General features: G+C 37.9%; 1 protein-coding gene across 1 annotated transcript; it reads left to right on the top strand.

Annotated features, from left to right (window-relative positions):
- The first annotated feature begins 943 nt into the window (after positions 1–943).
- On the top strand, positions 944–14496 carry LOC120815205 (uncharacterized). The gene is made up of 14 exons (XM_078084735.1): positions 944–3527; positions 3656–3689; positions 3784–3982; positions 4543–4692; positions 4813–4984; positions 5085–5185; positions 5306–5463; positions 12406–12470; positions 12690–12723; positions 12859–13057; positions 13211–13363; positions 13529–13700; positions 13792–13892; positions 14012–14496. Exons 1-14 carry the CDS (start codon positions 3455–3457, stop codon positions 14177–14179), a joined length of 1779 nt encoding a protein of 592 aa, XP_077940861.1. The 5' UTR covers positions 944–3454; the 3' UTR covers positions 14180–14496.
- Positions 14497–14590: the final 94 nt, after the last annotated feature.

A 14590-nucleotide genomic window follows, 5' to 3' on the forward strand; every position in this document is an offset into this window, starting at 1 on the left:
AAGAGGAAAGCTTTTTAGCCTTTTAAGTGCTGCAGAATAGATTTTTTTAAACTATATTTGGGATAGACTATACTGTTGTGTAGTGTATATTGGTATTTTTTATAATACATTTTCGAATTAGTCATTATTATTTATTTGGTGCAGAAAATTGTTATGTAGGGTTACATAAATGTGACACCGGTGCTAACCCGATACATTGAAAACATAGAAAGGGTTTTTTCTTATTGCCAAAGCTAATTTTGTTTATCAAATTGAACAATATATGAACTGTTTACAGTTTAATTACAGTGTTTCCCCTATGTAAAAGCCAAAAGGGTGTATATTGGTTCATTGGAATTTGGGGAATATTCATAATTTAATTTTAGATGTATGCTCACTGTGCAGGAACTACAGATATGCAACATATATTGAAAAGTCTTTATGTTGGATTGACGCTCCTTGTTTGTCTCGATGTATTGACGTCATGATTGAACACAGAAGACAATATAGTTTTATCTACCGGACGGCTTCATCAAAGTAGTGTAAATAAAGTTTTTCAATCGCCTCAGGCACCGAAAGTAAGCACTGAAATCTGCGTTGCGTTTCGGTGAGGGTTCTCGTTAGAAAATCCTTATGTTAATATATGTAATGTATAATATATATGTAGTCATCTAAGTGTAAGCTATTATTTCACTAGTGTCCCGGTGTTGGTGCTTTTATTGTGAAGGAGGAGATGGAAGGAGAGGAAATAGAAGTGTTCATCTGAGGTGCGGCGTAGAACCGGAGTGTTATGCACATGATTCATGATTCACAGGAAATGAAAGTGAAAGCATAACCTACAGTATAAAGGAGCTTCTTGCCACCACTTGTACTACACTACAGCACTCTGCAGAGCCACAGATACAAAAGGTGAGGGATTTCTACTACGTCTACTAACTGTCATTGTATGTAGTGTATTATCATTATCAGTGACGTTCGCGGATGTCAGTAAGAGGGCAGACACTGAGTTATGAAAGTCCGATTACTTGATTTGTTCTTTATGTGAACACGTCAAAACAGTAAACGGATGATGGAACTTAATGAATGATAAATCAATTGGTCCGTTCACGCACACACACACACACACACACACACACACACACACACACACACACACACACACAAACACACACACACACACACACGATTGTAACTTTATTGAAGTCCGGCATAAAAGTTTATTAAACAAAATTATGTTATAAGTATTTTTATGTAATACTTATGTTGGGTCATGACCGAAAGAACTAGGTCACGGGTACAAGCGGCCGAAATGGGTTTCCTCAGGAGAGTGGCTGGTGTCTCCCTTAGGGATAGCGTGAGAAGCTCAGCCATTCGCGAGGAGCTCGGAGTAGAGCCGCTGCTCCTTTGCGTCGAAAGGAGCCAGTTGAGGTGGTTTGGGCATCTGGTGAGGATGCCCCATGGGCGCCTCCCTAGGGAGGTGTTTCAGGCACGGCCAGCTGGGAAGAGGCCCCGGGGAAGACCCAGGACTAGGTGGAGAGATTATATCTCTGCACTGGCCTGGGAACGCCTTGGGATCCCCCAGTCAGAGCTGGTAGATGTGGCCCGGGAAAGGGAAGTTTGGGGTCCCCTGCTGGAGCTGTTGCCCCCGCGACCCGACCCCGGATAAGCGGTTGGAGATGGATGGATGGATGGATGGTATTTTTATGTTTGAATTGTGGCAGGGTAGGCAGTGCCTATCTTATTGCCTACACTGACTGCACGTCACTGATCATTATTCTCATGGCGTTATTATTAATCTACTGAAAGATGTAATTAAGTAATAAAAATGTAAATATTGAGTAAAGCTCAATATCTTAATTAGGTTGATGAAACATTTATCTTTATGATTTGTTTTTGATTTTATTTTTAAGTACAACTTTCACCTCTATAATTAATCAGTGAAATTGAAATTTAAAATTGCATTGACTTTTATTTGAATTTGGTATGCGTTGATTTAAGTATAATTTAGGTATAATTTGTATAAAAATGTCCCTCCTAGGACAGGTCTATAGCAGGGGTCGGCAAACCTTTTGACTCGCGGGCCACAGTGGGTTGTAAAATTTGAGGGAGGAGGTGGGCCAAGAACAGATGGTTGAAGTGTGAGCTAATATAAATGACATGTGAAAAATCATTACATGAAAGGATTTGGATTTTAATAAATAGCAAAGCATTCATTTGCAAGGCAATTTAACAAACTGGCAAAGGTGTAACAACTTCATGAGGACCAGGGATCTAAACGCAACACTTTGTTGACTTTGTCTGTGTACTTGCTGGTCACTAGCAATGCTACATGACCAGTTCTTCTCTCTTGTGTCCTGCGGGTTTTCCTCCACCTGCTCTGTGCCGCCACATCCTTCACCTGCACTGCGCAGTTCTATCAAAAGGATCCACCCGTCACGTCTGTGTGCGCGCCTGCGCACCCCTCGCGCGATTGCTGTGAGTCTCCGTGACGCACTGCTTGCAGGTAGCACCCTAATAAGGATCCGGGGAGATGGTGAGGTACGGATAGACTGCGGTTAGCAGTCCTGCCTCTCCACCAAGGAGACTTTTCAGAGTTGTGGGTATTTGATTTTGTACTGGTGTATTGCCTCGTTGTGTTGTTTGGTTTTGCTTCTCCGTCTGTCTGATTTAGGTGCATGTGTTGCCGTGATGTGAGTTCTACTACTGTGTAAATTTAAACAGTTTGTTTGATTTCATTTTATCTTTTGTAAAAAAAACAATAAAAGAAAAAAAAAAAAGAGCAGCCAGGTTGATGTTTTGATGTTTTGATCCACCGGGTTTGAATCCAGGTTGTACCGATCTTTCCTTTAATATATTTTTTTATGTAAATGTGTTCATACGTGGCTGTGATGTGGTGCTCACTTATACAATCGTAAACGCTGCAATGGATTTGTGATGCGTTTTGAAGATTTTCAGCAATATGTTTGTGAATGTGTGACGAATCAGGGAACTGAGGCGGACACATCTGCAGCTGTGGAGTGAACACAAACACGCACGCGTAGCGAAACCAGTAGGTGGAAAAACCAGTAGGGGTGTAACACCGGTTTGTTGTCTGTTAGCTGCGTGTGAATTTACGGGGGAAAAGTATTGTGACTTCGTCAACCACCAACATGTTCGTCTCGTCTCGTTAACGAAAGTTAGAATAGATTTAGTCATAGTTTTTATTTGTTAAGATCGTTTTCGTCACGTCTTAGTCTCGTCTTAGTCATGGAAAAGAGGGCGTTAACAAAACATTTTCGTCGACGAAATTAACACTGCTGCATTGTTCATAAATTATTACCTTGCACATTTTCTACTACCCTACATGCCTTAGCTTTTATTCGTTAAGCAGTTTCCTTTTCTATTTTGCAACATTGCCCCAAAATGAATAGGATTGCAGTATTTCAGTGAAAGTGTCTTGAAGTCACGACCCTAATTTAGGCATTAGTAAACATTCATGCTTCAGAAAAATTATTTTAAATTCATGCACATTTACATGTTACTGTCTCCTTTTACAGCAATGGGAGGAGGTGAGTCTTGACATGTCATCATTTCAGCTCCTAAATGTTTAATCCTTTGCAAAACTGATTCAAAATTGTAATTATTCCAACATAAAAAAAAAGAAAAGGCGCATTAACATATGTAACTTTCTCTTTAGCATTTTCTAGTGAGCCATGGAGGGAAGTGACAAAGTGAGTATGATTCACATGTTGTACATTTAATCAAATAAAAAATGTTAAACGAATATATTATTCTGTTCTAATTCATGTATTCTCTGTTCAAAAGAGGTTACCAGGACAATCTGGATTTTGTGAAATCTTACAAACCTCGAAAGCCACAAGTCAAACGTCTCAGAATTCTGGTTCATGGACCAATCGGGGCTGGAAAGTCCAGCTTCATCAACTCTGTGGAAAGTGCTTTAAGAGACAGAATTGCTGTTCCAGCTCAAACGGATGCAACCTCTGGAAGCAGCTTTACACAACAAGTATGAATAACTTGTTAATTGTTTGTTTTAACTGTTCTTTGGGCTCCACAAAGTCCACAATATATTGGCACAGATTATTAAGTCTGCTCCAATATTTAGCTTTATACCTCGGCCACCAAGAACATCAGGATTCTGTTTGGCTGGAAAAATTAATGTGTAGCAAACTGGACAGTTTGATTGGACATTTATTGAGCTTTGTAGGCCAATGCAGGCATCACTCAGCCAGAAGAAAAGAGTTTAGAGCTGATGATGTTCATATCAACTTCCCCAACAGCTTTGATTATAATTAAAAAATTCTAAATAGTTTATCAGTGAAAAGGACCCAATTGAATTTGACATTCATTACTATAAAGAAAGATTGTATCTTAGCAGTGCTGGGACAGAACATCTGAGATAGAGAAAACCTTTCAAATATCAATTTGGCAAAGACTGCACAGATATTTGCTGTAGTACATTAGTTTATTACTGTGCAGACAATGGAAGCTTAGAATTTACTTGAATTGCTCACTTATTGTTTTTTAATGTAATTAATGCAAATAATTCCACTTTCTTCTTCACAGTACACGGCTCATGAAATCAGAAAAGACGATCAAAGTTGTTACTCTTTTATTTTCAATGACATAATGGGCCTTGAGGAAAAGACCAACAAGGGAGTAAACGTGGACGACCTGAAACTGGCCCTAAAGGGACACGTGTCAGACGGTTATACGGTAAAACTCTGAATTTAAAGTTATCAACTTGTTTTTTTTTCTTTTTATTCCAAATGCTATTGTCTGGCTGCTCTATTTGATAGTCAAGTTTATCTTTTTTTAAATTGTTTGTTTTCCTAGTTCAATCCTGAAGTCCAGCTTAAGGCGAATGACAAATACTACAACTCATCTCCCACTCTGGAGGACAGAGTTCACGTCCTGGTGTCTGTCGTTCCTGCTGGCTCAGTGTCTATATTAAGTGATGGAGTTGTGAAGAAGATGAGAGAAGTCAGAATGGCAGCCAGTGAAATGGGTAAGAGCAGAGATCTCAATGGTCATGAGTGTAATGAAGGAATCAGATCTGTTATCAAAACACCAGCAAAGTAGAACGGATTATGTTTCTGTCCTTACAGGAATTCCCCAACTGGCTATTCTGACCAAAGTTGATGAAGCGTTTCCTGAAGTGAAACAGAATATGGACAAAGTATATAAAAATAGGAACTTGAAGGAACAGGTACTTTTTCCATTGTTGACATGTTTTTGCAAAGTCCAATTTTCCAAAATTATGCAGAAAAAATCTTCTCAACGTTGACATTCACTTAACAACAACACAAATCCTGTCATCCTGTCTTAGGTTGACAAATTCAGCGTGTTGCTCGGCCTTTCTCCAAACTGCATCTTTCTCGTGAGGAACTACCACGAAGAAATCCACACCAATGAAGACATGAATGCGCTGATCCTGAGTGCAGTGAAACAGATGATCTGCTTTGGAGACGACTTTGTCAACAAGCAGTAGACCTTCAAGCTGCTGAGACAAACCTCACAGCATGACAACACTGCTTTAAATGCTTTCTATTACAGAATTGTGCAGGGTAATTAGTCATTTTTATGAAATCTTTTTCAAATGTTCTTGATGTGAAATCACGTACATAACTTAAGGTACATCACAAACGTATACTTGCTTTGATCCAGACATGATTTATGAGAAGTAGTTTTGTTTAAATTCACAAAGTGACCATGTGTCTCAAACTGACACAATATCTGTATAGGAACGTAGCTTTTCAGCAGCCAGGTTTGTTATATCCCACAAAATCAACTACATCAGCATTATATCATGTGTAGGTTTATCACAGTTCATGCTTTTTCTTTTTGAAAATCAGTTTGATGTAAAAAAAGAAGAATCCTAATTACTTTGGGAATAAAGAATTAGTTAAAAACCTGGATTATCAATAATAATGATAATCATATGAGTAAATAATCACAGATGTGAAGCTGCAATAAACTATAAATATGTTTGATGCTGCTTTCGTCCCAATGTCTTTTGCTAGTGGTACTTTTGTTTTTAATTCCAACTGTTTTCCAAAATTGCTTTGCTTTGTCATTTCATGAAATGTATTTTTCTCAAATACTACTTATAAAAAACTCTTTGCCCGTGGCTGAATTATTTATTTTTCTGACCTTATTTACAAGGTCAATACACTTTTTTTTGTTGGTTGCACATACAACATAAAGTGTGGCTTCAGGTTTGTATTTAAGAAATACTGTTATAATGATGATTTGACACAGTCATTTATGTACTGCTCACCAAACCTTAAAGCAACAAACCAGCACGGCTCCGAAGGTGTTACCTTCTGCCACGAAGCATAGGCGCAGTGAGGGGGTGGGCCTTAATATTTATCACCTTGGTGACATCACAGCCGTGTTAAGGGACTCCCTGGGGCAAACGCATGGCACAGAGCTCCAGCTTCCGTCCCTCCTGCTTTGTTTGAGGGCATTTATTACTCATATTTTGCAAATGAGTTACATTGTGACTCATAATATTAAAGTAAAGAGAAAATCCATTCGAGCTGTTTCAGGCAGCTCAGGAGCCGTGTTTCCGAGGGGGGGGGTTACCCAATTTGGGCGTGGACTTGAGCTTTACCGACCTTTTGAACACAATGAAGTTAAGGCTATAGGAGAAGAATAATAAGGCCTCTTTAGACCAAATCTCACACTGATCTATAATGCCTGCAGAAGGCCCTTTGTCTTCCTGCAGGACACTCAAGTTGTTTGGGTGGGGCTCAGAAGTGGAAGTAACGAATTACAAATACTCACGTTACTGTAATTAAGTAGATTTTTTGGGTACTTGTACTTTTATGAGTGTTTTCTTCAAGTGTGTAATTATACTACGTATATGTTGCATATAAGAAAAGTTGCTAATGCATTAATGTTTTTAGGTTTTCTTTAACTTTTAATCACATTAATAAGACAATAAAGATTATTTAGCTCAAGTTCTTTTTTCCTAATATGTCAAGAAATGATAAAGAGAACCAGATTAACCCTTCATTCTGCATCCGAATACATGAGTTTTGATGGCTTTGGGATTAAGGGCCAGTGAGTCTGACTACGCTCGTTGTGTGTTTGTTCTTGAGTGCGTCTGCGTTTCTGAGTAGAAGTTCACTGAGTTTGAGGACACGCACTAGCAGGATAAGAAGGACCTGCACAACCATGTAGACAGAAAGGAGTCCCACTCACAGCAACTGGTACTCAAGATCAAGAACTACGCCGACCATAGTGAGCACCAACACACACACACATTTACAGTCACATGCACACGCGTTCACAAAGTTTGATGAAACCTTATGAATGTCATTCTCCCATATAGCCATCACCATGTCACCATGTAATAAATAGTGTTCACAAACTGTTTGAGGTTTTGACAGAAGTAGAATGCAACATAATAAAAACGTTCCTATTAACTTTAAAGCTGGTTGATCAACACAAGAAGACAAATATTAATACACGTGTCTCACATGCATTGAAGCTTTCTGAAGATGCATGTGGGGTTGTCGTGGCGCAGGGGGTAGAGCGGGTGCGCTGGGAACCGCTAGGTTGGTGGTTTGGGTCCCGGCTGCCTCATGTGTCAAGTTGAAGTGTACCTGAGCAAGACAACTAACCCCTAATTGCTCCCCGGGCAAACTGTTAAAAGGTTTAAAGTGTAATATAAGTCCATTTGGTCAGCTAAATGACCTGTAATGTAATGGAAAAAGGATGATGTGTCACAATTCTCACATCTACATTGATATCAAAGTACCATTTACCATGACACAATGAGAAGAATCCGACCTCTGGTCTACCTTAAAACCCTCCATGTCTGGATGCCTTAATAGCATCAATAAGAAGATAGAAATAGAAAAGAAAGAAACAGAACCTCACTAGTAAGTTACAGTTGCTTTGCTATTGGCAGCCTCTGCTGGTCTTGCTGAGTCAGTGCAGTAAGTATTTTTTATCCTCAAACCTAGTTATCAAATCTCAAACTGGAAAGTCTTTAATAACAACAGTAACACATATTATTAGGAACTGCATTAGTTTTTACCTATAAAAGGGGAAGTGAGGAACAGGAACTGTTCTTTGCACAAGCTTTTAAAGTGAAAATAGAGACCGAAGAATACGATGATAGATCCTGAACTTTATGTGTTGTGTGTTTCTCGTCCACAGTGAGTCACTTGGTTGTAACACTGGCGCTACAGGACGAAAAAAAACGTAAAAACTTAATTTCGTAGGAATCATTAGAGCAAAGGTCTGAAAAAGCGGAAATGCCGTGAAACCTTTCAACAAAAAGAAAATATTGTTACGGCCAAATTAATCCAGTCCATCTTTAGGGCGGGGCTAACTAGTGATTGACAGGTTGTTGTCTGGTCGTTGTTGAGTTTCCGTCTTACAACTTGAACACTTTCTCATTCAGTTGTCAGTGAGTTCAAATGAATTCAACTTAACAAAGTTATTTCAAACTTTTTTGATCACACTCAAAACGCTTCAAAACGTGACTATACGCCTACTTCTTATAGACAGTTTACGGTCAAACATAATTAAGATGCTCGATTTGTTAGAATTGCATGTTTTCTTCCTGCACAGAGAGGACACACTACTGTAATAACACACTAGTGGACACAGACATGGTGCTATGTTTGTGAAGTGACAACACAGAGTGAATGGGGCGCTGTTTGTAAAATGTCACACATTCTAAAATCCTGCGCAGTTTTTGTACATTTCACATTATCATATGGAGGGAAAAAAGCACGACAATATTCATGTATGTATTCAACCATCATTTACCACCATTACCGGCACATTAAGAGCAATTCGTCCAGCTCGCAGACCGGTCTGTCAGTCTGAATCTGAATATCTTGCCAACTTTACCGAACTATGGAGGCGCCTGCGCATATCTTGTATATCACATATCACATTCACTACAACCTCATGATTTTATTTTTTTCAAAAAGTCGATCCCTATTGAAAGTTGGCAAGATATTCACAGATTCAGACTTTTTCCTCGGTATTTTTCAAATACGGACCGGTTTGCGAGCTGGACGCATTGCTCTTAATGTGCCGGTAATGATGGTAAATGATGGTTGTAGCTGGTTGTCATCTACGGTCCACTACGATCACCGAAGGGGGGCGTTTGTTTTTTGACAACGTTTTATCTCATAATTTCGACTTTCTATCCCCTTTCTTTTGCCTTTTTCTCCATGCAACTTCGTGGCAATTTTTTTTCATATGATAATGCTAAATGTACCAAAACTGTGCAGGATTTTAATTCAGGTTGGTAACACTCTAATGGCAAATAACAAAATGCAAAACTGTGGCCAGTCTGCAGTTTTCCTCCTTTTGTTATCTAAAAAACGTCGAAACTCAAAGTTTTCAATAACTGTAACACTATACACTTGCCTATCGTGCCTAGGGCTGCACAGATGTAACACAAAAATGTTGGATAAAAGGTAGGCTTGGCAAAGGTGGAACAGCATAAGGTGGAACAAATAAGGCGTGCGCAAAGTTTCAACAAAAGTAAATACAATTTATTAACTTATTTATCACAAAAGTCAACTAAAAGCATCAGGGTCTCAAAGGCCAAAACAATAAACAAAACCACCCCACTAGCTGGAAAACGAAGGCGTTCTGCCCTACCGTGGGAAAAGGAAAAACAATACTGACCTCCCTCTCTATCCACATAACTGAGAAAAGATAGGAACATAAATGTCAGAGAACCCTTACATACTTCCTCCACACAATGGTGGTCTGTATGTATGCAGACTCTAAATACTGACAGTCTGCTCGTTGTCAGGACGAAGAGAACCCCTTAACACTGGGCCCGGGAGCCTTTATGTAGCCCACTAATGGCCTGATGTCTCTCAGGTGGTGCTGAGTAAAATTTTACTTTTTTGTACATTTTTTGTAAAATATTTCAAATAAAAAAATTAAAAACTCCATTAGTTTTTACTGATAAAAGGGGATCAGTCCACCGTCAGTTAGCAGTGATTCCTTGTAAAAGCTTTTGAAGTGAAAATGGAGAACCAAGAATATGACGATCGATCTTTACGTGCCGTTTCTCGACCGCAGTGACTCTCGTGATTCTGACTCTCTCCGTTGATGCCCCGCCCCCAAGCCACATCAGGGTCAAAAGTCCATGTGAAAAAAAATGATCTGAATGTGAAAAAAGGGAATCTAAAAAATGTGAAGAATGGAAAAAAAATATTTAATTGAAAAATGATGGAACTGAGTCAAAACTATATTCAACCCAAGAATACTTTTATCCACTTTGAATACATTTTTGCATTTTTCAATGTTTAAGACAAACACTTTCAGCTTCACATTTGTTTTTCAAATGATCAAAACATTTGGCTCCAGCTTAAGAAGACTGACAAATACTACAACTCATGTCCCACTTTGGAGGACACGTCCTGGTGTCATTCCTGCTGACTCAGTGTCTATATTAAGTGTAGAAGTTGTGATGAAGATGAGAAGTCAGAATGACAGCCAGTGAAATGGGTAAGAGCAGAGATCTCAATGGTCATGAGTCTACTGAAAGAGTCAGATATATTTTCATGAATCAAACACCAGCAAAGTAGAACAGATTATGTTTCTGTCTTTACAGGAATTCCCCAACTGGCTATTCTGACCAAGGTTGATGCAGCGTTTCCTGTAGTGAAACAAAATATGGACCAAGTATATAAGAACAAGTACTTGACTACAAATCATGTCCCATTTTGGAAGACAGAGTTCCCATGGTACGTTTCTATTGTTGGCTTTGTGTTTGTTGTTGCAATTCAATTTTCAGAATTTGAGTACAGAAATGTCTCTTTATTCTCAATGTTGACATTCACATTGTGACACAAATCCTGTTATCCTGTCTTAGGTTGACAAATTCAGCATGTTGCTAGGTATTTCTGCAAAGTGCATACTACAAAATAAACTATATCACAGTTCATGCTTTTTCATTAACATTTTGTTTATAGTAAAAAAAAGAACAATCCTAATTACTTTAACGACCAATCTGATGGATTACTGCTTTATATAAATCAGTAATCCATCAGTTTGGTTGTCTTATACAGTGCTGTATATTACAGAAAATCAAGATTAAATGTTGTGAAATCATTCTCATCCTATTCTTCTCCTTTTATGATTGTAAGTCACATGATTGTCTGTATGTGAAAGTGAAAGCATACATCCTACATAAAGGGGTTCAACCTGCCACCATTACTGAAGCAGCACTCTGCAGAGCCACAGATACAAAGGTAAATAATTTATATCATGTCTAACAAATATTTTGATGACAAATATCATTGTAGTGTAGTATCATTATTCTCATAGTGTTATTCAGATGTAAACAACCAATAGATCCAGTGCTAGAAAAAGGAAAGTGAATGAACGTCTTACCTTCCAGCGCCAGATAACGTTTTATCACCCTGATCAATATATTAAGTTGAGCTACATATCTTCACAAGGTTGATACAAATTTTTTCTTTTTTACTTTTAGACTTTTATAAAAGCAGTGATTCACATAGATCTATAGATAGATGGGCATATATACTGGAAATGTATGTGTAGCAGTAGCAATACAGAAATTAAAATGAAAAATGAATGCACGACAAATGCACAATATATACACAATACAATAAAATGCAATAGAACAGCAAATTAGATTAAATTGAAAGTGAAATAGAAGCATGTACAGTGGGGTGGAAAATTACATATTAAAACCTCTTACCTCTCTAAAATTGTATTGACTTTTATTTTATTTCAGTGTGCTTTGACATAACTTTAGAGTAATATAATATTTTGGTCAGATTTGTGACCGTCGTCTTGAAGGTTTTTTGCAGGTTGTTTCCTGTCATCATCTCTAACGCTGCATACTTCCTACTACCCTATATGGCCACGCTTTCATTTTCTAGTTTGAAAAAATCTCTCCACAAATAAATGTAATTACAGTATTTCATTTGCATTTTTATCTGTAGGAGTTGAAGTTATTATTTCAATTTAGGCATTAGCAACAATCATTCTCCAGAAAAATGCATGAACATCTGCATGTTACTGTCTCCTTTTACAGCAAAGAGAATCGGTGAGTCTTGACCTGTCATCATTTCTGTCCTAAATGTTCAATCCATTGCAGAAGTGCTTTTAATTATGCCAAAATTAAAAAATGTTTCAAAGTGATAATGATTCATTGAACCATCACCTTTTCTTTTTACAGACGAAACAGTGCAGGGATTCTTTGAATATTATCAATTCAGATAAAAGTTAAACCTGTAAAATTGTTGAGAGATTAAACAATTAAACAATCAGAGTCAATTAAAATGACACATATTCGTTAAGAAAAAATTATTTGCTGGTGCAGCACCTGTGTTTTAAATGTTGACACATGTTTGAACGTACGCAATTTGATAATAAATGATGTGTGATAATGCTTCCTGTTTAAATGTTGCCTTACTGTCCTTTTGTAGCCATGGGTGGAAAACAGTCAAAAGCTGCTCCTGCTGCTGAACGTAAGATACTCACATCATTACAGAACATTGTTTAAACTCAAAAGAATACTTTGCTTGTCTACTCATCAAAAGCGGGAAGAGTCGATCAAAAGTTGTAAATAAAATCCTGAACGTTCTAAGATGCAAAAATACATTTAATAAATGTACAGAGATACAAGTGATTGATTATTCATTTGTGTTGTGGTTATATTACATCATCATGTGCCCTCTACTTGTCAGCTTTGATTGAAGAGTGGAGGAAAATACAATGGAGGTGAGTGGTGTGTTTGACTCATGGTGCCTCTGACAACAGTGCAGCTACGATAAAATACATAAATATAACTGATAACAATGTTGAAGTGCGGTGAAAAGACGTGACATATAATCTTACCTTTTCTTTAACGAACAGCCAAAAAAAGGAAGTCCTGCAGTGTGTGAAGGATTATAAGCCTCTTAACGAAGAAGTCAAACAGCTCAGAGTTCTGCTGTACGGATCTGTTGGTTCTGGAAAGTCCAGCTTCATCAACTCTGTCGAAAGTGCTTTACGAGGAACGGTCTCTCGTCGAGCTTTCGCAGATGCAAACTCCCACAAATCCTGCACCATAAAAGTACGAATCCCTTCTAAACAGAATTGCAGGACACAGATCAGGCGAGCAGCACTTTGAGCAGCTTGTGATAATATTAATGAGCATGAGATAAAGTTCCTCGTAGACTTTTAAGTTTCAATGATGTCATCATATCTGTGTTTTTCTGTTTCACAGCACCGAACCTACAAAATCAACAGAGAAGGAAAAGGAACATTTTACCCTTTTGTCTTCACTGACATCATGGGCATCGAGGGGTCAAAAACACAAGGAGTTCGTGTGGAAGACGTCAAACTGGACATGAAGGGACACATAAAAGACGGTTACAAAGTACAGTGCAATTAATTACTGACATCATTGAGTATTGTTGATGCATTTCAATAAAACCATCCAGCTTCCCTTTCTGTTTGTATCAAGAATTGTATTTATGTAAATATACAGTATGTTTAAAGAACTATTTGCACAAGTTATTCTTTGATTTACGCTGTTTTACAGTTCCATCCGTACTCTGAAATATCAGAGGATGATCAATACTACAACAAGAGCCCCACCCTGGAGGACAAAGTTCATGTTCTGGTTTGTGTCATTGATGGCAAAACATCAAATATACTGAATGATGAATCAGAGAGAAAGATGAGGCAGATCAGACTTGCAGCTAGAGACTTGGGTAAGGTTTTTTTTTTTGTGGTTCAAAGATTGAATCAAATAACCTGTCAAACATCAATTTGATTGAGTTGTATTAAATGTTGTATTGGCAGGGATTCCTGTGCTGGCTGTTCTCACTAAAATTGATGAGGCTTGTCCAGAGGTCCGCTCCGATGTAAAGAACGTGTATAAGAGCAAGTACATAAAGGAACTGGTAGGTTTCTATTTCATGAGTTGGTAGAATGTCGTTATTAAATTGGAAACATTTTAAAATTGAAATCTAAAAATAAGCATTGAGCGGTGTTTCTTAAACGTGAATGTTTTTCATATTAGATGGACAAAATGAGTGTGGGACTGGGCTTTCCACTAAACTGCATCTTTCCTGTGAAGAACTACAACTTAGAGATTGAAAGAAATGATGACATTGATTCACTGATCCTGAGTGCACTGAAACATATCATTAACTCTGGAGAAAACTTTGTCAACCAGCCAACAACCTAAAATACTGCTGAGGCAAATCTTGCCTCATCTCAGCTTCAAAAAAGTCTGTTTGTGGGGATATAATTATATTGAAATGGACTTGGGTTTTATTTTTGTGATCATTATCTTATCTGCTCTCTAACGGTCTCGCCTCTCCTAATAGTTGAATACAGTATATTAGGCTGTATCGCCCTCACCATGCATTCAAGTTTTTGCATTATTATTTTGATAGTTATGCTTTTTTAATTTAGGTGGTAATGTCCATGTTCCAGTCCCCCAGTAATTATTGAGTACTGCTGTTTAGGTAAACCCACAATAAATGACATAAACAAAAAACATTTGTATCTAGTCTCCTTTCATTGTATTCCTTTTCCCATTCTCTGTATTATCTTATAATGTAATCCCTTTGAACTATCCCACGCAGTATTACAC

The sequence above is a fragment of the Gasterosteus aculeatus genome, chromosome 11 (genome assembly GCF_964276395.1).
Source record: "Gasterosteus aculeatus chromosome 11, fGasAcu3.hap1.1, whole genome shotgun sequence".
Lineage (NCBI taxonomy): Eukaryota > Metazoa > Chordata > Actinopteri > Perciformes > Gasterosteidae > Gasterosteus > Gasterosteus aculeatus.

Excerpts from the sequence above, each read along its gene's own strand:
- LOC120815205 (XM_078084735.1), top strand. The coding sequence starts at position 3,455 with ATGCTTCAGAAAAATTATTTTAAATTCATGCACATTTACATGTTACTG. Across the intron at positions 4,693-4,812 it reads ACGTGTCAGACGGTTATACG|TTCAATCCTGAAGTCCAGCT; the intron begins GTAAAACTCTGA and ends TTGTTTTCCTAG. Across the intron at positions 5,186-5,305 it reads ATAGGAACTTGAAGGAACAG|GTTGACAAATTCAGCGTGTT; the intron begins GTACTTTTTCCA and ends ATCCTGTCTTAG.